Source organism: Thunnus thynnus, chromosome 12 (genome assembly GCF_963924715.1).
Source record: "Thunnus thynnus chromosome 12, fThuThy2.1, whole genome shotgun sequence".
In the NCBI taxonomy this organism is placed as follows: Eukaryota; Metazoa; Chordata; class Actinopteri; order Scombriformes; family Scombridae; genus Thunnus; species Thunnus thynnus.
This window is the reverse complement of record NC_089528.1, coordinates 17,936,216-17,959,113: the sequence shown is the minus strand read 5'-3', so window position 1 is coordinate 17,959,113 and position 22,898 is coordinate 17,936,216. Positions and strand designations below refer to the sequence as shown.

The 22,898-nt window shown below is 40.8% G+C and overlaps 2 protein-coding genes and 2 pseudogenes across 2 annotated transcripts; 2 read left to right on the top strand and 2 right to left on the bottom strand.

The window, feature by feature from the left end:
* The first annotated feature begins 99 nt into the window (after window positions 1–99).
* LOC137193508 (alanine aminotransferase 2-like) lies at window positions 100–3,885 on the top strand (annotated as a pseudogene).
* Window positions 2,867–10,941, bottom strand: dhx30 (DEAH (Asp-Glu-Ala-His) box helicase 30). The gene is made up of 19 exons (XM_067606010.1): window positions 10,740–10,941; window positions 10,430–10,566; window positions 10,212–10,322; window positions 9,920–10,129; window positions 9,670–9,819; window positions 9,431–9,583; window positions 8,344–8,817; window positions 7,682–8,065; window positions 7,490–7,568; window positions 7,266–7,370; window positions 6,996–7,171; window positions 6,692–6,898; window positions 6,513–6,594; window positions 6,210–6,403; window positions 5,936–6,095; window positions 5,664–5,821; window positions 5,382–5,482; window positions 5,155–5,294; window positions 2,867–4,579 (listed from the first exon to the last, which is right to left on the bottom strand). Exons 1-19 carry the CDS (start codon window positions 10,909–10,911, stop codon window positions 4,320–4,322), a joined length of 3,453 nt encoding a protein of 1,150 aa, XP_067462111.1. The 5' UTR covers window positions 10,912–10,941; the 3' UTR covers window positions 2,867–4,319.
* Window positions 10,942–12,372: 1,431 nt separating this feature from the next.
* On the top strand, window positions 12,373–13,452 carry LOC137193507 (proproteinase E-like; annotated as a pseudogene).
* Window positions 13,453–13,457: 5 nt separating this feature from the next.
* wrnip1 (WRN helicase interacting protein 1) lies at window positions 13,458–21,943 on the bottom strand. The gene is made up of 7 exons (XM_067606014.1): window positions 21,147–21,943; window positions 19,264–19,458; window positions 18,218–18,456; window positions 16,097–16,314; window positions 14,525–14,680; window positions 14,329–14,408; window positions 13,458–14,201 (listed from the first exon to the last, which is right to left on the bottom strand). The coding sequence occupies exons 1-7, from the start codon at window positions 21,768–21,770 to the stop codon at window positions 13,920–13,922; spliced, it is 1,794 nt and encodes a 597-aa protein (XP_067462115.1). The 5' UTR covers window positions 21,771–21,943; the 3' UTR covers window positions 13,458–13,919.
* Window positions 21,944–22,898: the final 955 nt, after the last annotated feature.

Here is a 22,898-nt window from a genome sequence, read left to right as displayed (position 1 = left end):
AGAACTTAGATGAGAGGCTGGTGGGTGACTTCTGTTTCACTTTTATATCTCAAATAATATAACACTAGTGTAGTGTAGTGGGATTGCTGCATATGACAACCTCCATGGCACACGCAAAACACATTTTTTACAGTAAATCTCACAAAGAAAGCCTGAGATTAAATATAAATCTATGTTAAGGGATAAAAGATAATCCCCTTGTACTTACAAAAAACTACAGATCGCTGCTGTACTGCACTGTAGGTCTTTTAGTTTGTGGCACATTGACATAAAGATATTTCTGCAACATATCAACTATGTTGTCATCTAAGTCCACAAATATATTCACAGACAAGCAATAGGATCTTTAAATATATCCTAAATGTATAGGATCCAGTGTAGAACAAGTAGATCAGGAATAATGTGAGCTGTTCTCTTTGCCAGTTAACATTTTGGCAGCAGCAGTCTGTATGAACTGTAATTGTTAACCCTTTTTGCTGCAATATGAGAGCAATGCATTGATGAGGGAATCTTAAAATGACAGGATCTGTTTTAAGCCAACTCAACAATAACACCAAATTAATTCGATTTGTGTCCCCTATGTGTACTTAATATCTGTGTATCTTTTCAAATATATACATTAATATAGTATACAGATCAAATCTGTGACATAATTTTGATGGTTATAACCTCTAATGTAAACCAGGCAGACTGATACATTAGTGGTTAAGGTCTGAGAGAAGGATGCATGTAATTTCAGCCAGGTATCAAGCACAGTCAGGACTACAAGTTAATTTCAAATGAAGTAGTTCATTTTTATACAGAAAGTAAAACAAAAGTGTTAGAAAATGAGTAAAGGGATAAAATAAAATAGCACACTGCCATCAGCAGGTTGCTCCTATATTGTCTGTTAATAAGGCACATATTATCACATTTCTTCCATGTGTATATTTAACTAGAAATCCTATCTATATGCTAATAATTGAACTTGCAAAAAGCTGGGCAGTGAGACTCAGCTCAGCTCATCACAGTAGCTGCTCTGATCAGACAGTGAGGAGGAATTACAGAGATGTCTATCCCGCAGGAGATCAGTCCAGATGTGAAGAACATGAAACAGCTGGAGTTGGCAGTCCTGATGAGACAAGCAAACCAGATCAAGGGAGAGCTCAGAAAGGTAATAGGCTGATATAATTCTGCTAAATTAATATTAGAGTCCAGCTTTTGTGTGATATTTGGAACCTCTGCTTTGAATTCACCTGTCCACAGGGGTTGAGAAAGTCATATAAAGATGTGATAGATGTGTCTTGGGGTGACCCGCACAGGGCAGGTGTGAAGCCTCTGTCTTTCGTCAGACAGGTAATCTGTGACCTTCAAAGACAATATACTGCAAAGGAAAGATCGTGTATTTTCTTTTGACCACATATCTTAATCTTAATCTCCTCTCTGTCTACATAACTGGCAGGTTCTTGCAGCATGTTTTTACCCTCAGCTTATGACCAGCAACAAACTGCCAGTGGATGTCAGACAGAGGGCTCAGAAGCTGCTTGGGGTATGTGCTGGAGGGAGTGTAGGTAAGGGCTGTGTGTGGTGTCTCAATATAAAAAAATTAAAAAAAAAAAAAGAAAAAAAGAGCCAGTTCACCCAAGTAACAAAAACACATTTTCTGACTTACCTTTAATGGTGTTCAGATGTTTTGATTTCATTGGCCCAAGTTTTGAGATATATGAGATCTTTTGCTCTAAGACTTCTGCCGCCACCCCAATACAATGTTTGTTTCAGGTGCTCACGGGATAAAAAAATAACACTTATAACAACCAACAAGAACTTCTCAGAAACAATGTCAGGTCCTCTGGATAATCCACAAATCTCACTTCATATTAGAACTTCTTTCTACACAAAAATAGCCCCAAAAAATCTGTTGACAACTGTGCTCCTTTGGATTATCCAGAGTAATTGGGACACTGTTTCTGGAAAGAGAGGTTGCTGTAGACTTTTTTTATTATAAATTTCCAGTGTTTTGAACCATCAGAAATGAAATTCCATTCACATACACAGTAAAAGGGACAAATGAAAGCAGAACTGCATGAATCTGCATGACTACCTAGGAGTACATAAGTGATCTTTTTTTTTTCTTACTAGAACATTCTCAAGGTCTTGGTGAACAGTGAGGATTCACCCAGAACCGGGGTGTTAACTCCAGTGCCATGCCACTGTGCTACAACTTTGTCCATAATGAGGCAGGCAGCAGTTATCGTTCCTCACTACCTCAACGAGGACTGGGAGCTGCAGATAGACGAACTACATTGAGCACTGGGTACTGCAAAGGGAGTCTGTAATCCTGTTGCTTTGTATGTCATCAACTCAGGAAACGCCACAGGTAGTAAAAGTAAAAGTTAAGTATTTTCCTGTTTTAAAACATCTGCGTGTTGTGGTTATTTTCATGCTATGTGGTTTATAGGTCATGTTCAGAGCAGAAAATTGATGCAAGAGGTGATCCAGTTTGCTTCAGAGAAGAAACTCTTCCTTCTGGCTAATGAGGTGAATGTTCTTTAAAGTGTTATCTATACAAGAAATTCACCAGAGAAATTCATGAACATTAAAAGATGTGTAAATCAACACACGGATTTTTTGTTCCCTTCCACATGTCTATCAGGACTGTGTTTATGGGGCGAAGAGTGTGTTTGTCTCTTACAAGAGGGTCCTGGCTGAGATGGGGCCTCCTCTTTTGGATACACTGGAGCTGACATCCTTTCACTCAGCATCCAAAGGCTTCATGGGAGAGTAAGTTTTCACTGCTAGAGTGCCTCAACTACTTTGTGTGTGCTAGCTCATCGTTACAAAAGTGTCATAAGGTCTGAAAATGCAACAAAGAAAAATCAAAACAGACTTGAGATTGAAAGTTTATTCTTGACCTTGAAAACAGTAGAAAACAGCAAAAAAAAAAAAAGAAGGTCAAAACAATGTCGACAAGAAGTTCTTAAAGTGCTCTGAAAAGTGGAAATTTAAGCATCTACTATTCCAGGGGCCAACGTCATCTGCTGAAGAAGATTGTGTGATACACTTGAAAGCTCCAGAACAACTCATTGGGCTTTGGGGTGACCTTCTTGTGTCAATGTTAAGGTTGTTTGTATTTGTCTTTCCCCGCAGTGGTGGATATGTGGAGTTGGTAAATCTGGACTCAGATGTTCTGAAATATGTCAACAATCTGTTCTGGACAGACACTTGTTCACCCGTGACTGGTCAGATCACCTTGGATCTGATGAACCCTCCGCAACTAGGAGATCCCTCATACCCACTATATAACGAGGTGACATACAATTCAAATCAGTCATGCTATTTTGCTTCACATTTACTACTGAAGTGAGGTAAAGCCATGGTCACAATACTATCTCACAGAATCAAATATACACTAAGCCAGAACAACAAATCATTAAAAAACAATCTATATCTGGTGTATCATGTGTGTCATAAAATATTACATACCTTGTTATGTTGCTGCTTATTTTTAGGAGGTAGGAATGCAACCTGATACATTCTACTGTATGAGAATGCTGGGGTGTTAGTCAGTCCTGGTTATGACAATGGACAAAAGGAGGGCACCCACCACATCAGGTATAATGTCTGTATTTAATGAGCATGTTCTCTAATTTATAAATCATGCTATGGTGAGGATAAGTGGTCAAATACATTGTTGCATACTTCAAAAAGACATTAAATGTAACAGCACACCTCTGCTCTTTAATGCTTCTTTCTTTCTACAGGTTTTGCACTATGACCGCTGTGGACACCATAGAGGAATTACTGAGACACCTGTCCAGCTTTCACAGTTTATGAAGGATTTTTCTTAAACAGAGCAATTGGAAAAACAATTTTCGTCTGCAAATCCTGTCCAACACTGTGTATTAATTCAGTGCAGACAATAAAATAAAATTATCTTCTGTATATGAATATTTATTATAATAAACATTTGACATTTACTGCATGTAGTGCGTTTAAATGACCTTTGGCCAGTCACCTTCTTTATACTCGTTAGAGTAAAATTCAAACTTCTGCTTTTCAGAAAGCAAATAATCATAAATTATAAGCCACAGTCCATAATCCAAACAAATGGATTTCCTCTCACCGCAGAGTCCATCACTGACCTCAAAAATAACAGGAGGCAATAGTCCAGTTTGGATTTCTGCTTTTCTAGAGTCCTGATTAGTTCAGCGCATTAAATACTGACAGAAGTACACAACATATCTTAAAAAAACAAACAAAAAAAACATTCAAATGATACCATCATCTTCTTTGGGTCCTGTGTACCAGCCAGCAGATTCAACATAGATGTGATGTCGCCATCAGTCCACTTCACTGTCACTGTTGTGATTCTGAGCACAAGGGTTTGAGTCTGTATTATTGAGCAGTTCTACAAGTACGGAGAGCAGCTTGCCATCTTGAGACGAGTTGGTGATTGCGTTGTCGGGATTGTTGAGGTTGCGGTACATCATGGTCTGAATGGAAGTGCGTATCTCCCACAGCAGCTCCCAGGTTTCAACTGACATCTCACAGCGCATCAGAGAGCGTCCAGGAAATGATACTTCCACTTTGTCTCCATTCACTGGGATAGAAGAGAAAGGAGAGAGTTATTTATAAAGACAGGAAATACAGTTGTAAGAGGGTGACTTCATTCGTAGCTGCTTGGAAGGAGCATAACTATAATATTTTAAAGATATATTTTATTGTCCCATTAAGGAAATTTTTCTTGGGCTCGGCGTTGGTGCATCACAAAGCATTTATCTCTAGACACATTTAGATAATGTAGTCATTGGTTTGTCCTAAATGTTTTTATTTAAATGCACGGTCCTGATAGTACTTCAAGTATGTGCCATTTAGTTGTACAGCCCTGTGACTCCTTGTTGAATAAACAACCAAGCCCATTGGAAAACTGTATATCAGATTAAAAAGGGGGATTTCATTTGTATTTGCCAGAGCCAGAAAAATGGCAAGAGTCAGAATATTCTTTTGATGGATGTGAAAAACTGCTCCAAAAACTGCAACTTGTGTGTCAAGGAAAATGAAAATGAATAAGTGTAACAAAATTCAGTCTGATTATCAGGCTAAGGGCTGGGTGCACAATTACCGACACCAATCGGATATTTGGCTCTTCCTCGACAAGAGCAGTAAATGTCGTACCTGTTTCTGTGATGTCACAGTCTGTGAGCAGCAGCAGGGCGAGTGGATGGACTGCAGAGGAGTCTCTGATGAAAACACTCCCGTTTGACTTAACAGCGCTAAAGAAGGTCAACCAGCGACTAGGGAGCTCTTCCTTTCCTCTACAGCACAAAAGGAAGAAGTTAAGTTTACATACATACTGTGTAAGTCAGCACCTGCTGTAGTTTCACTTTGGAGCATGCTCAGACCTGTTAACTGAGGAGCGGTGAAGCAGGACTGGTCCACTGAGTGTCCGGAAAGACAGACTCTTGGGACGAAAGCGCCCTTTGAGCACAACACCTTTTTTCACCTGAAAGAAAGTTTTTCCATCCATGTTAAAGTGGAATGTATTCTCACCATTCATAGAGAGAACAATACAGACAAAGATAAACTAGTGCAGATTTCACAAATCTGGCTTCAACCTTTAATGAAGCACTGCAGGAAGTAGACTGCTCAAAGCAGTATCATTATTCTGAGATGTTGCCATGTACCTGGATGAGGTTGGGAAAGAGTCCAGCCAGCAGCACAGCTTTAAGCAGCTCATCCTGGTTGCTGTGCTCGTTGTAGAGAGAAGTGTGACGCTGGCACTCGTTGGCACGGGAAACCAGCTCGGCTTCATGCAGGTTCTCGCTGAACTGAGAGATGAGACCTGCAGTATTGATGACGGCACAAGAGAAAGAAATCATTTTGTGAAGCAAGATAACAAGTAAAAGGTTAGAAGATGTGCTTTTAACCTAAACGAGCGTATGTGCTTTAAACGGACCATTGACAAATCGAAGGCTGTTCCTGGACAGAGTGTATTTGTCCAGATATTCGTCTCTGTCCTCTCTGTCCCCCTCTTGCTGAACTCGCCTCCAGCCCAATACAGCTCTACTGAACACCAAATAGTCACTGTAGCTGGAGCCGCTCAGACTCTCTTTAGCCTGAAGTGAACAGAACACAGACGATTGAACAACAATTAGTATATTATATTTAAGAAGTAACATAATTTTAAGAACTACATGGATCGGTTAAAGGTGGGTGGAAAAACATCTCACCTTGTTGACTAGTGCTCTGTTCTGCAGGCTGTTGTAGAAGGGGTCTCTGGTGAGACAGGCAGCTACAGACAGCATGGGCAGAATACATCTGAACATGGCACTCAAGACCAACACTTTGCCCAGCCGAGGGTCACATGACATGCAGGCGACGCGCTCGCCTAAAGGCGTCAGGGCTTCTGTCTTGTCCAGAACACCTGCCAAAAGTAAACATTGACAACATTAATGTTAATTTAATCCTACATAGAAATAGATGAACATGTAAAGTTAGACACAGATGATGTCTAAAACACCACAATCACTCACCGATATCTTGTAGATTTCGGACAGCGTCTCTCACAGCTTCTAACTCTGGACTGTCCAACACTTGGGATAAGAAGTCTACAGCCTCCAAAGACACAAAAAAATGACAAAGGCTATTACTCGGTATGGCAGACAGATTTAAAAAAATAAAATAAACAGAAGCTATTGTTCTCTTTCAGTACCTTGCAGTTAGGACTGTGGATTTTGGCCTGAACTACTAAACTCTCCAGGGGGGTGCGCAGGATCTCAGGAATGGGGAAGGGACTCATGGATTCCAGTTGTTTCCGTGGGAACAGGTGGTAGGACTGTCCTGGTTGACACCGCCCTGCTCTCCCTTTTCTTTGAGTGACGTTGGATCGAGATATCCAAACTGTGTCCAGACAGGAGACCTGAAAAAAAACCCAATGAAACAAGCTGGATCATTACAAGTTTGTTGTCATTTTACACGATTTAGCGCTTGATGATCTGAAATACTTTGACACAAACCTTAGTTCGTGGGTCGTAATTCTGCTCTTTGTGAGTTCCTGCATCCACCACATGTACAATGTCGTCTATGGTGATGGAGGTCTCAGCAATGTTGGTCGTGAGGACAATTTTCCTCTGGCCCGCTTGGGGGCGCTGGAATACCACCTGCTGATCTGCCACTGATAAACTAGAGTGCACTAAAAGAAAAAAAAGAAATACGAATGAATTCTATCTGTGGGGAGAAATACTCCTTGTTTAGAAAAGACAAAAGGTCTTCGTCTGTGCTCTTACGTGGCAGGATCATCTGCGAGCCTGAGGAAAAGTGGCGCCTCCCCTCAAGTTTCTCTTGAACTGCCTTGATGTCCTGCCATCCAGGGAGGAAACACAACACTGCACCTGAAGTATGTGAAGGGAAAGACGTTGGACAGATATGATTATGGCTATGATCTTAAATAATGCTATAAAGGCATCATTCAAATAGCAAAAGGCAAGTGAGGAGGTAGTGTATTTGTTACCTGGCTCTCCATGTTTGTCAATGTGCTGGATTACATCAGCTACTAAATCTACATCTGGTGTAATCTCATCTCTTCCCTCCTTAAACAAGATAAGATATGAATTCATGAGACACAGGACTCAAGTTGTTAAAACACAAAACAAAAAGACATGCACAGAATATATGAATGCAATAAATTAAAACTGAGTCTCACCTGCCCGTTTGACTTCCCCCCGTCATGGACCGTCAGTGAGCGTCCCATCTCCCTCAGCACATCCTCCAGGTATCTGTCTCGTACCGGGTGCATGAATCCAGGCACCTTCACGATTGGGCAGCCTCCAAAGTATTGAGCCAGCCGTTGGTTGTCTCCTGTAGCGCTCATAAGCACCACTCGTAGCTCAGGATTCTCTTTTAAGCTGGAGCGCAGCAGAGCCAGCAGCAGGTCTGTGTTTATATCTCTCTCGTGGACCTCATCCACCACCACGTGGCTGATCCCCTTCAGGAGGGGGTTTGACTGCAGCTTCCTCAGCAAGACGCCCACTGTGAGGAAGAGCATGGCTCCTCCGCTCTGCTCTGGTGGTCGGCTCTCAAGTCTGACCTACATACAGAGAAGGATTGGACAAACAGTTTAACAGATTTTTCTGCAAATGTGAACAACTATAATCCACTAGCATAACAAGAAGGGATGAGCACTACGTCTCTCTTGCCAGGAGCAAAAGTCCACTGAATTCACATTAGAATCAACTGATCTGATAAATAAAAACGACGTGCAAGAAGAAAATTACTGAGTGCTTGCCGTATCGCCGCATTACCAATCAGTATGTGTTAGTGCAATAACAATAATATTACCCATTAAAATAATAAACCTGTATCTACCTGATATCCAACAGAGTGTTTCAGAGCTGGTCCCATCTCATGAGCAACACGATGAGCCACTGACACGGCGCTGATCCGACGAGGCTGGGTCACCAGGATGTTGCACTCTGCTCCCTTGCCACCTCTCACACATTCCTCCAGCAGGAAACGTGGAATCCGTGTGGTTTTGCCGCATCCCGTTTCACCTGCGATCACGACCACCCTGGAGGACTGGACTGCAGAGACCACGCGCTGACGGTGGGCATCGACTGGGAGCTCCACACTCAGCCCCGAGTTTGCGCTGTGCCATTCTTCCTGTAGGTGGGTGTTGAGCTGCTGGGCCTGCTGTTTAGACAAAGGCCTGTACGGCCTGCCTGTGATGGCGTCTGTCACCAAATCCTCCTCCTCCTCCTCCTCATCCTCCTGGTTTACTGCCTGCTGTCCTCTCTCCTCTTCTTCCTCCCATATTTTCTGCACTTCTGTTGCTACTGGGTACTGTTAAAAGATAATACATTGGTTTTAACATTAATACATCATTACTTGTCTAAAACTATGTGGACACCTGAGCATCACACTCTTTTGTGATTGCTGAAACTCTCATTACAAAATCAAGGGCATTAATATGCTGCTATAAACAGCCTGCACTGTTCTGGGAAGTTCTTCCACAAGATTTTGGAAACTGGCTGCAGGGATTTGCTCCCATTCAGCCACAAGAGCATTCGAGAGGTCGGACGTCGATGACGAGCGATAAGGTCTGGCTCACTGTTGGTGTTCCAATTCATCCCAAAGATGTTAAAAGGGGTTGGAAAGCTCAAGTTCTTCCACATCAATCTCTGAAAACCATTTCTTTATGGATCTGACTTGGTGCATGGGGGCATTGTCATGTTGAAACAAAAAGGTCTTTCCCCAAACTATTGCCACAAAGTTAGAAGCACACTATTGTCTAAAATATCATTGTATGATGTAGCATTAAGATTTTCCTTAACTGGAACAAAGGATCCCAGCCCAAACCATGAAAAACAGTCCTAGACCAAAAGTATATGGCTATATAGTGTGCATACATACAAACATAGCAAAAAAGCTCTAAATATTATATGTTAGAACTGACCTGTGCCAAGTATTCTTTCATATGTTCCTGCAGGTATTCTGGGATTTCCAGCGGAAGGGGGCGTCTCTCCCGCTCTCCTGCCTCCTTCACCAACTCACGGTGGTACTTAGCATGAGTAAGCGGGTTGTTGTCCTTATCCAGCAGCTCCAGCTCCTGAGCCAGGTGACATGATATTCATTTTAACACAGCTAAAACAATAACGATTTAAGATCATAGTAGGTCTCCAAAGTTGTCCTCACTTTCAGTTTCATGCAGGCAAGAGCTGCAGCTCTCTTCTCCGCTGTCACTCGGTTGCTTGCTGTAGCCGTGAATGTCATCTCCTCTGGCCAGTGCAGGGTCAGCCTGCTCCTCTTTACCTTCCCTCCTGTTGTTCTGAACTGCATTAGTTCCTGTAATGAAAGATTATGGCGGCACACAAAGTGACAAGTTTAAAATACATGATGAGCAGAGAGTGCTTAGCTTTCATGGTGCAAAAAAAGTAATACATACCCTGATTCTGTTGGATGATGTGGCCACCTGGATTACCCTGGTCAGGAGAGATTTAGGATGAGGAAACAGAGAAAGAGCTTCAGAGATGTTTGAGGTGTCTTCTACAGGAGGGAGCCAGGAATCCTCCTCGATATCATTAAGTGCTGAATGTCTCCCCCGGCTAGTCCCCCTTCTGGGGAGCTTATTGTCTGGACCAATCACACCCATTTCCTATGCACAAAGACAGAGCAAATTATATCAGAGGAGTAGGACAAAATGAAAATGTGCCCCCCCCCTTTTTATTTAAACTTACTTTCAGCTTTTGACAAGCAGCAGCTGCAGCAAATCGTTCTGCATCACTCTTCCTGGAGGCATAACCTTCCTCCTCTATCTTGTAGGGCCTGAGCACAGTGACAGTGGCTTTCTGCAGAAACACAAGTTACACAACTTACAGCAGCTATGAAAGACAGTAGCTCTCGATGACATGACATGTCACAAAACACTGTTTCAGTAGTGACGTTTTGTTCTGACCTTGATGCCTGCATGCTCCGTACAGCTGTACTGGATGAGCTGGGACACATCGCCGACTCCCAGTGAGCGAGAGATGGTGCTATTCAAGAGGTTTTTGGGATCTGGAAACTCCTTCAGGAGGTCTGGGCTAACGTTATCTATTCAGTAAAAAAAGAGACAGCAAGGTTAACAGTAGATTAACGCCACCATTGAACCTCACGTAAATGGAGAAACAGGTCGAAATACAAACATGAGTGACATGTTTTCACACGGTGACGTCCTTGAGGGGTTTACCGCTGCTGCTCGTTAGCTAACTGCCGTTTTCACTCACCTCGTTTCGCCTGGAAATACGACGTGTCGTGTTCTTGAAAGCTCTTGCGATTTGTCCGATACCACCGCATTTCTCTGCCCCAGTTGGACGGTGTTTTGCCTCCTGCGTGAACACATTTGGCGACATTGCACAGGGCTCTCAGCCGCACGAGTAAAACACCGGGTAGCGCCATCTTTAAACTACATTTTCTTCTTCTTCTGCGGAAGTAGAAGAAAAGTAGACAACAGTGTTTACAGCGACCCCTGTGGCAGGAAGTTCACATTACAAGTATACAAAGGATAAGAGATTAAGTTGTTCCTCCTTCATTAGTCCTCAATTTACCACTGAAAACATACCAAACGCCAAAATGTAAATTATGGTGTTTAGTATAGATCCAGAGATCCTATAAATAGTTGCCTAATAATTGCCTCATTTACTAAGTCCTTAATCAACAAATTGACTTCCCTCTCAAATTGCACATTGACTTGAAATATCCTCTTTAGATTATTAATATAAAGTGTTATTATACACAGTTCCTCCTGTCAAGCTTGTCTCAAAGTGTTGAAGGTCATAACAATACATTTTGTGCCCTGTGTAAGAACTGCAACGCCTGTTTAACTAAAATAACCTCAAATTTTGGTAGGGCCTTAAGAAGCTGAGTTGGGTCCCTTGGATTGTCACCACCTTTCACCCCATAATTAAGAAAAGGAAGACCTGATGTGCGGATGAAATTGATGAAATGATGTCTCAGTCTGCACATACACAGTCTGATTTACAGATGTTATCTCCCTCCTTTGTTGGTACAAAGTGGTCTCACCACCTTGAGTACGGAGGGAAAACTCCCAGGCTATGTCTCATGTTGTTTGGATTTGTGCCCTTAAATAGCTCTGCATGATAAGCCAGCTCCTTAAGACAAATAAAAGATGGAACTGGCACTCATCTGTCTCCTGCTTGTCACAACTGGTGAGTTTACCTTAAACACATTATACTCTGTGGTTACCACTTGAAATATGAAACAATCTCACATTTGACTGGTATCTTGATTCTGTTCCTTATAATGTTTTAGCGTCTGGGTGCGGTGTACCGAGCTACCAGCCTGACACCAGCCGTGTGGTGAACGGGAAAGACGCCCGTCCATACAGCTGGCCATGGCAGGTTTCTCTGGAGTCTGTCTTCCCCACTTGTGGATGAACACTTATTGCTTCAAATTGGATCTTGACTGCTGCACACTGCAACACGTGAGGAAAAGTGTATTTGTGACATAGTTTCTCTTTAATAAACAAAAAAGCTTGAAATAAGATGATATGGGGTTCCTGATATTTTTAAAACAAATTTTTGTTTTTCTATCCAGATTCCACACATACAGGGTGGTTCTTGCTGAGCATGACATGAGCAAGGAAGAGGGTCCTGAACAGTCTATTATGGTGGAAAAAATGTTCCTCCATCCCAAGTGGAATAACAACTGTGTGTCATGTGGGTAGGTTGTCACCCTGTCTCAACATAACCCCCCAAAATGCTCTAGACCTGGGGTGGATTATTAAGAAAATATGTCCTCTGAAAATGCAGCTGTGATAGAACAGCAGCTGAAATTAATACATTTTAAGTTAATCTACAGTTAAATGCTCAGAGTAGTTTAAAAAATGTAATTATTGAAATGTTTAATTTTTTTGTGTTTTATAATGCAGTCTGTAGGAATGACATTGCCCTGCTGAAGCTGGAGAAGAGTGCTGTTATCAGTGAAAAGGTTCAGCTGGTTTGCCTGCCACAGCACGGTGACACTCTGGCCACAACCAGCCCTGCTATGTGACAGGCTGGGTTCGTCTCTACTGTAAGACCTGCTGCCAAGAACCCAGCTCACATGGGGTGTAGTGCACCCTTGTATAAATCATAACCTTTAAAGATACATCAAATATTATACAAATTTCCAGCTGTACTCACTAATAATCAGGTGGACAGTAACTAAGTACATTTACTCAAGTACTGTACTTAAGTACAATTTTGAGGTACTTGTACTTTACTTATGTATTTCCATTTTCTGCAACTTTATACTTCTAGTCCACTACATTTTAGAGGGTAATATTGTACTTTTTACTGCACTGCATTTATTTGACAGCTTTAGTTACTAGGATCTGAATACCTCTTTATTACTGCTATTAATATATGTCATGTCTTTAGCTGGTGGGCCCAAGGCAGCTACACTACAGCAGGCTCTACTTCCAGTGGTGGATCACAGTATCTGTAGTCAAAGTGACTGGTGGGGCAGTTCAGCAAAGACAACCATGATCTGTGCAGGAGGAGAGAGCAAGTCAGCGTGCCATGTGAGAAAAAAACACCTAACTTTATATTATATTTGTGAGGGAAAGAGATAATGTAATCCAATGCCTTAATATCTGCTGTAATCTTCCAGGGTGACTCTAGAGGTCCTCTGAACTGTAAGGGCAGAGACTGCAGATGGTACGTCCAGGGAGTGACCAGTTTTGTGGATGGACGTGGGTGTAATACCCCTCGGAAACCCACAGTCTTTACCCGTGTGGCCTCTTTCATCCCCTGGATTAGTGAGGTGAGGCCAGTGAGCAAGCAGCACTTAAAATATATCACTTTATATAAAGCCATGTTCTTTTTTAATTAAATGTAAAAATTAATAAATTAAATGTTGTTTTATTTCTTTGCAGACAATGGCCCAAAACTGAAGATGTTTCCAGTTTGATGTAACTATTCAATAAAATGACAACATAACTTTTTGTCTTGTATATTTAATCAAAATATTATAAAAAATAATCAGTATTCATAACAAAGAAACAAACATTTTAATCAGTTTAAACTCAGCTTGAAACTTTTTTTTTTACAAAGACAAGACAAAGATGAACCAACATGCATGTTGCATTTAAATATCTAGTATGCAAGTGCAATGGAAGAGGTGCATATTTATTTGAATGGATTAAAGACTTATCCTTAGACTGATAACCTTTATAACATAATCAAAAGCAATGGACTAAACTGAAATAGTTGATTAATTTGAACATAACTTGGAGGTTCTGTGACGGACTGAATGTAAATGGATGTGATGTTAGTTCTTCTTTTACTTTTGAAAATTAACGATGAATGAAAACACGTCAAAAGTGTAAAATTAGTTTGAATTTGGATCAGCAGCTTTGGTTTTACTCTATTACATCATGTTGTGTAAGTCATTACAACAGACCCTCATGGGTCTGAGGGCGTCCAGGTGAAGAAGTTGATTTCCTGCAGCTCCTCGGGTAAGTAATCCTGCTCTACAGGGCCACTGAAGGCTGGATTGTATTTATAGCCTTTAGAGTAGCCCAGTTGCTTCATCAGCTTGGTGGGAGCGTTGCGAAGGTGAAGAGGGACAGGAGGCAGGGGCCCTTTGTGGTTCCTTAAACAGGCCTTCACATTATTGTAGGCCTTGTAAATATCCACAGACTTGGGTGCTCGTGCCAGATACACCACACACTGAGCCAGGATCACCTGTTGAACGGGGGATGAACGGCAGAAGAATAACAAAAACAAGACAGCAAGATAAGATGACTGTATGACTGACTGACAATTAGGTATGATATGTATTGATCAAGACTGATTGCTAAAGTGAGCCTACCTCACATTCTGGCATCCCAATGAAGTGACAGGCCTGGAAGGCAGACACAGCCTGAGGAAGAGCAGAGGGATCTGCCATACCTGAGAGGGACAAGAGACACAAGGCATCCAGTCAGACTGGAAAAAAAGAAACACATTTATTTGTGCTCAAAATCTTCTCTCTCTCATTTCTCTGTAGGCATTTGTATCTCACATACCCACATCCTCGCTGGCAAAGCGGACCAGTCTGCGAGCCACATAGAGGGGGTCCTCACCGCCCTCCAGCATGCGGCCCAGCCAGTACAGAGAGGCATTCTCATGGGAGCCTCTCATAGACTTATGCAACGCTGAGATACAGTTGTAATGCTCTTCACCTTTAAGTAACACACACACACACACACAAGTATACTGTTCAACATATTGAGCATTTTATAGTATACAGTATATATAGTATTTCCATACTTCTGATCCTTCGCTATGATCTTGAGAACATTACATACAAATTATTATTATGTTGTCAAAACACAAAAGGAACAAAACATACATTAATACTGATTATATAAAGCCGTAATGAATGGAAGAATACCGTCTCCATCAAGTACATTAGTCAAGCTGAGGGTAAGTTTCATCAGCATGTGAAGCAGGGAACAGTAAATCTCAATCTTTTGGGACAGCTGAATGTTATGTAACAGGACAGTGTGGAGGACTGTCCAAGTCTTACATAGGATGAACGAGTGAGTGGGAGTTATCCATGGATGGTCAGGGGAGAGGGGCAGGGAAGGGAGGTGTTGTTGTAACGTTATAGTATAACAAGTTACAGTACTTCCTTATTTGTCAATGTACAGCACACCAATCTTGAGCAGGATCAAGTTTTTGTTTTATGAAGGGCTCTGGGGCTTTCTTTTAAACACACCTCTAAAACATGTGTGGCGTAATTTCCCCACACACTGCAAAAAATGTAATACACAAAAAAACACAAATGCGTGACACTCTTAAGCACATGTAAGCTCACATATGAACATCTCTATATGCATTGTTTAGTGTTTTCATATATTATGTAATTCATTTCATACGAAAGCCACTTGAAAGGCTAGCGATCACTCTTACTGTACTTCCTGGGGAGTAATATGATAAAGCTGTTACGCCACGTTATTTAGAAGTTATTTCAAGTGAAGATTTTGATGGCAGGTGTTATGTTGAAGCTGTTGAGAGGATTTCTAAACATGTGTAGTTGTGAAATAAGTCCCAATGTGTAAATGTTGGTGTAGTGCCTGACGCACCCACACACACCCCACAAATAATCCTTAAACAAGCCTCTTGATTCTGTTGAAACCACCTTTGGCTCAGGCCCACTATTACATGGATCCCTTTTAAACAGGCTGTGTCAGTTTTCCAAAATGAGACAGATGTCTGTTAATCTGATGTAAGATCCTTTATTGACTGAAAGGCAGTCTTAGCTGATGGCAAGAGCAGAAGGCCAAGACTATTAAAAAACATATCACGTATTTTTAGCAGGAATTTTTATGTGTGTTTGCTGGTAAACAATGAGGTAGTCGCTGAAGTTTCCAGGAGGTAACTTCTATAGAGCTTTGATAGTTTAAAGAAATAAATAAGAGCAAGCTAATAAGAACCCAAATTTTGATGAAAGAATATTTAAACTTTTTCTCCTCTGATGTCTCACGGTTTTAGTCATCATTAGCAGCAATTTAATAGCATTAGTATACATTCACATTGGGATTCACATGGCTTACTTTGGTAAGTAACTACAGTAACATTGACAAAGGGCTTACCAGCTCTATCATAGAGGATATGGGACCTCTGAAGACCCTCCTTAATGTGCTCCTCCTTCACCAGTATTTCCTGAGAAGAACCATCTTGTCCTAATGGGCGGGCAAAGCTCACCTGAGCCTGAACAGCCAGCTGCAGACCATTGAGTCCTGCTCTTGCATCACCGTCACAAAGGTGTGCTATAGTGTCCAGAGCTTTTTGTTCAATGTAAATCTTTGGCCTGGGAAAAGAACAAAATATATCGTTTGTCAATACTTTTTATTTAAGTGCTTTTTACATAAGGAATAAAAAATAATTATGACATTTATTTCATTATAAATGTGAAAGTTAGCTATGTTTCTTCATTTGATACATCTGCAGCATTACCATACTACACCTGAGAAAGAATGCAAAGGATGCCAACTCAAATGACCGCTCATTACAAAAATAAACCGAGGAAATCGGACATCAGATGTTCTTTCCAAAGACTTCTCATCATTCTAATCTCAAACTGTCCTTACTGACAACCCCCCTTATGAGTGCTGTTTATAGCCTCTCAAAAGTCCAAGCACCTCAGATGGTGACCTAAATTTGACCCATGGAAGATTTTCTACAAGTGTTAACAGGAATCATCATCTGTGCCCATGCTGCCTGCTTTAATGCTTAATGTCAACACTTCTTCCATCTGCTCTAATAAATGCCCAGCAATCATTTTTTTAAGTAAAGAAACAAGACTAAGAGTCTACAGCCATAATGGCATCTCTGTGAGTCTGAATACTAACCCCCGCAGCATTCTAACATGATGATGTTTAATAAGTACAAAGTTTACTATTTTCACTATCTTTGTTTAGAGTCAGTGTTATCATGCTAATATTTGCTAAAATTTGCATTAAATGCAAAGTGCAGTTGTTGGGACTGCATTGCAGGTATTTGGTTATAAACCCAAATGTTGGACAAATAGGATTTTGACCTGATGACTTGATGACCTGGGGTTACCAAAGTGATAACAGTTCATCCTGTGGGGAACATGGATGTCCGTACCAAATTTAATTCTAATCCATCAAATAGTAGTAGAGACATTTCACGCAAAAACCACAAATGTCAATCTCAAGAATGGCTCTAAAGGAAAAGTCAAGGGATCACTGAAGTAATAAGGATATAATGAATGTTTGCACAAAATTTCATGGCCATCCATCAAATACTTCAGATATTTCAGTCTGGACTAAAGTCGTGGACCAACCGAGCAACTGACATGGCCCATGGTCAGCCCAGGAACCTCAGTACTAGCATGGCTGAAAAGTAAAGATCACTATCAGTGTAGAAAAGGTACATTAGACCTGAGACAAATCAGGCATCTCATCAGAACTCCAGGGAATAATGATCAATTTCAGAAATATAACATATTGTTATTATTAATATGATAACATATTGTTATTGTACTCTACAACTAAATGTGTATTTGAACTTTTGCATTTGCACTTAACATTTATTGCATTTATTTAGGAAATGGCATGATAATGCACCAGTGGGCCATAATGATGCAGCAACATTGTTCCATACTTTAAGGAAATCTGTATATGCAGAACATATTTCCTCTCTAAAAATATATATTTCTACACAAGTTTCTTACGTCATTAATAATGATGGAAAGCAAAGGGATTCTACTTATTACTCATAACTTTATTGTTCGAGTCTGGTTTTGATCCGATCCCCTGAACTGAACCTGCTCTGGAGCAGGTTGGCTACGCACTGTAGGTTACCATGGTGATTTTTTTGGTTAAAAGTGAGCCATCTTCACTGTGGTTTTAAGCTCCAACCCTTTAATCTCACTGTGTGTTACAGTCCGTAGATTTCAGAGCATCCAAAACACTACACTTAACACAAATATCATAATATCTCCCTGAAGCTCATCATCACATTCCATTACATGCAAATTCTTTTCTGTCAACATGTCAGACCCGACCAGAGCTGAGGGGGATTGCTGTGGCTCCAACTACTAGTACACTCCTCCCATATATTATCTAACTAAACCCACTAAGCCAGGAACAGAAGAAGAGAGCAGGCCTTCTACTCAGCCAAAGGATTTTGATTTATAGGGTGACACCCAGTCAAGAGCAGAGCAGGGTCCCTGGATGAGCACTTACTGGTGTCCATCTGTTTGGTCTTGATGTTTGGGATTTGCTTGATCTTGTTCCAGTACTCTGATCCCCAGCGCAGCCACGGCCCTGTCCAGGATCGAGCCCATTGCCTCCACGGACAGCTTCTCCAGAACCAGCACCCTGCACCTGCTCAGCAGTGCGGCGTTCACCTGGAACGAAGGATTCTCTGTGGTCGCCCCAATCAGAGTAACTGTCCCGCACTCCACGTGTGGAAGGAAAGTGTCCTACAGAAACACACACATTGAGAGAGAGAGAGAGAAAAGGAGAGAGATGTGAAATCAATGACCATCTCTGAGGTGACAAGATATCAAGGGTAAGTATTTGTTTGACTGTTAGTGTACAACTTGATCTGCTTGTGGATTTGCTAAATTTGCTTGTATTACGTTGCCGTGTCCTTTCATGCTTATCAGCTCGTTAAACAGGGATCCTGAGTGAACCTCCTTGCTAGATGATGTAGGGATATGCTGTCACATAGCAAATGACTACACAAAGTACTGATACATTATATTGTTTAGCAGAACTATTCAAACACATCAAAGATCAGTTTAAAGGTTTGTGAATAGCAACGTTACAAAAGAGAGACAGTTAGAGTTGCTGATGATTTAAGAGCTAAAATTTAAAGCAATTAATTACCTGTACACACGTTGTTTTTACAGGCGAAATATTTCTTCTTTTACTGACTCACATAATATAGGTCTTATAAGACACGTTATAGACAGGTTAGGTTGTAAGATATTATTCATAACTGTACATTTATTCCTGCAGAAAATATTAGAACTTTATCTGTGGTTTGGCAAACAAATGGACACCCTAAAACATGATCAGAGTAAATGGAAGTTGTGTAATCTTCAGTGGTTTTACTGAACCTATTTGATACAGAAATTGAAGATAAATACAATCATTAGCTTTGCAAACTGTATTATTAAACACTAATTTTGTCATTAAGCCCAAACAGGTATTTTAAACATTGTCTAAACTGCTGCGGCTCACATTACAAACTCTGATTAGATCTTTCTGGTTCAATGCTCCACCTGTTGGGATTTGTTGAAGCGGTGAATTTCATCAATGAACAGGATGGTCTTCCTCTTGCAAAGCCGGAGCTCATTCTGTGCCTGCTTGATCACCTCTCGGACTTCATTGGTGGATGTGCTGGTGGCAGACAGGGTCACAAAACGAGCCGTGCCCTTCTTTTTACTGGTACTAGCGATTATGTGTGCGAGAGTGGTCTGAAAGACAGCAAAACACAACGTAAAACACATGATTAAAACAAATACATCATTCATAAATTGCAGTTCTTACTGGAATCTAAATGGGCCTAGAAAAAAAACTAATTTATCCCACTCATGTAAGATACACCCACGAAAATAACTGTGATAACACCTTCTACTTAATGCAAGGTGTCCAGGTTCCAGGTCTTACAATGCACCTTACACTTTAGATGAGAACGCCCCATAAACCATGTCTTCACTGTAAATCCTTATAACCAGCTCCAAAAATAACCACTCAATTGTGAAACCTGAAGACAGAGGGAGTTAAAGAGGTGAAGTGTTAGCAAAGCATGTTGACAAAGTCTAAGTATGATGAGCTGCTGAACAACCATCCAGGCTAGTAGCTTGGCATACCTAAGAAGTCATTAACATGGAGCATTAAGGTCTGACAAACAGAGCAGCTGCAGACACTGGGCAGCTATTTGATTAATAACTCATTCTTTCAACATGCTGTCTAAGTTTCACCTTTCTCATCTCTCTCTGTCAAGTTCAACTGATTGACTGATTATGGAAAAGTAGTTTTTTTGGCACTTTGAGCAACACAAGTACAAATCTATTCACCTCCATTGTATTGGGAATATAGTAAAAATCTCACAGGAAACAAAATAATCTGTGTGGTCAGAAACCACTAGGGCAGGTGGGTGTTTTCTTTGTAATGGGTGAATTAACCCTTTTAACAAAGCTGAACAAAGTTGTGCTATCAACCGGTCAATTAATTAACATTATATTCATCAACAAACCAGTCCTCCTGTCTACATGACATTAGTCACTACTTCTACTGGCACAAACTGTAGACTGTGTACTGCTTATGACAATAGCTAGTTAGAGCTGAAATTATTAGTTTATTGGTTGAATGAAAGAAAATGGATCAACAATATCTCTTTGATTAATTGTTAATTAAAAAGTTTTTCATCAAGCAATTAATGCCAATCATGCACTACTTAAAGCTTCTCAAATCTAAGTTGCCTCTGTTTTGGTGTTGATGTCACCTTGGCTGTGGTAAATTGTGATGGCTGACGGTAGCCCGAATTCATATATTCAAGCTTCAGCAACGGCTACTTTGGATAAGAATAATATCAGTGATGTGCTACCAGGAGGTCATTGCGAAAGAAAAGCAAAGCATTAGAGTTGAATCATTAGCTTTGATTCAGAAAACTAGTGAGTAATTTGTCTTGCTGGTTCTGACTTTTCAAATGTGAGGATTTTATATCACAGTAAATTGAATATTTTGGGGGTTTTGACTGTTGGTAGGACCAAATAAACCATCTGAAGATGTCCCCCTGGGCTCTGAGAAATAGTGTTGAGCTTTGTTCGTTTGTATGTTTATCTTGAAATTTGTTTGTAACCTACCATGTATAATTGTGCACCTGCAATTCTTGCAATGCTAAATGTGTATATTTCTACAGCTGTTCTATTCCTATGTTGCAATTTAAAAAAGGGCATTTTTCATTATTTTCTGGCGTTTAATAGACCAAACAAGTCGTAATCGACCAAAAATAACAATAAAGAAGCATGAAAACAATAATACCTTCAAGCTCAGTGCTAGCAATGTGCTATTGCTGAATACATGTATTAGATAATGAAAGGATAATGTAGGAAAATGAATTATGAATGGTAGGGGTGTGGTGATGACGTCACTACAACACCTTTCCGCATCCCGGTGGTCCCCAGAGGATGAGGGAGGGTATTTCCTGGGAGTCCAGAAGTGACCGCAGGAGTGTTTGCTGGCCTACAACTTTGCTTTGACCAAAGTATTCTTCCAGTGTGTTTGGTCTCAGCATCTCTGCAAGGGGCTTGTCTATGGACAGCAGCGTCCGGGGGGATAAATCATGTGTTGCTTTTACAGTCGGCTGGTTCTTCACAGGCTCTGTGACTGCTGCTTCCGTCTCGTTCAGCAAACTGCGTTTAATCCCCTTGTTGACAGCTGTTTGTTTACCGGAAAACAAGACATTTCGTTCACTTTGAAGTGACACTTTACTCTTGTTGCCCTGAAACATGGAGAATACCGCAGTTGACGGCGAACTTCCCGTAGAAGAGGAGCTGGCTGCGGGTTTGTTGACACCGGGGCTGCGCGGTTCAGCTTCCGCACAGATGCGGGATTTCTTCACGGGAGGTCCGCTCTCCTCCGTTGCTGTAGACGAGCAACTATCCGTAGCGCTGTTCAGCAGACATACGTCGAGGTGTCCGTTAATTGTGGAAGACGTAAAGTCTTTAAAACAAACTGGGCATTGCACCGAGTCCGGTGGTGTAGCTGTCATCTCGTTCGCCATGTTGCTTCCCGCGAAACATTTGACCTTTATTCACATGACCAAACACATGTGAGGTTTTGAGGTTAACCGTTGGTAAATTGTTTTTACTTAAACGTTATGCTCAGTTTTTACTAGTTTAATATAACGTTTATACGACGATTATATTAGGTTTTAGAGTTAGTGAAGTTACTTTGAGTTCTTCCTCGTCAGTGTGCGTTCAAGTGCTGATGGGACGGTCCGACACTCAGGATTTTTGTATATTTTACATACAACAAACGTTATCTTTACATAAAAATGAAGACGTTCAAACCTGGATTTTGGTTCTTCTTGGAACAATGCTAGATTGGTAAATCTGGATTATATTATGGAAATCAAATTTGACTGAAACCGTTTTTTCAAAACTTCAATGGGTGTCTACGGAAAATAGCTTGTACAGCCTGTACAGGCTATGGCACGTGAACGCAGCATGAACGTAAACACTATCAAGACACTAAACCAACAGTGTTGATGGAAATCATTATATAGAAGTTAATTATTAATAAATAAAAACCAAGAGGAAAACCTCTGGACAAATTAACCAAACAATAAATAGATCAAAGCATTTTAACAATTTATCAAGTGATGTCTAATTGAACAACAAAATAAAGGATTCAGATACGTACTTACACATTAATATACATTAATTCAGTGAAAAATGTCACATTAAAAAGGGATGTATAACCAAAGACATTCAATGATCAATACATAGACTTACTATACATCATGAAATGACAATTCATTTTCAAAAATTCAAAAATAAATGTAGAAAATGTGGCTATGGCTCAATATCCATTAGGCAGACTACATAACACTTCATAAACAATGCAAGACTTTCATGTCCCACAAAGGCCACAATTGTACAATATCATGGTATTACATTTTTTATCATTTAAAGGAAAGAAAACAATAGATACATTATAATTGAAAAGCTAATATCTGAACTGATTGTATCCTGTTATTTTCCTTTACTGCAGTTTTTTTTTCTCCTTCTGCTCAGATAAAAGACCGAGCCAAGTGATACCCACCATACGGGTCAACCAGGGTGAGAAGACGGAGGGAGTGCTCATAAGGAAAGGGCTGGCAGCCAAGTGTCTCCCTCAGGGAAAATGG

Excerpts from the sequence above, each read along its gene's own strand:
- dhx30 (XM_067606010.1), bottom strand. The coding sequence starts at position 10,911 with ATGGCGCTACCCGGTGTTTTACTCGTGCGGCTGAGAGCCCTGTGCAAT. Across the intron at positions 5,483-5,663 it reads TCTTTCCCAACCTCATCCAG|GTGAAAAAAGGTGTTGTGCT; the intron begins GTACATGGCAAC and ends ACTTTCTTTCAG. Across the intron at positions 4,580-5,154 it reads CTGTGACATCACAGAAACAG|TGAATGGAGACAAAGTGGAA; the intron begins GTACGACATTTA and ends CTTCTATCCCAG.
- wrnip1 (XM_067606014.1), bottom strand. The coding sequence starts at position 21,770 with ATGGCGAACGAGATGACAGCTACACCACCGGACTCGGTGCAATGCCCA. Across the intron at positions 19,459-21,146 it reads GACCACCGGGATGCGGAAAG|ACCACTCTCGCACACATAAT; the intron begins GTGTTGTAGTGA and ends GCTGTCTTTCAG. Across the intron at positions 16,315-18,217 it reads GACCAAACAGATGGACACCA|GCCAAAGATTTACATTGAAC; the intron begins GTAAGTGCTCAT and ends TTCTTTTCCCAG.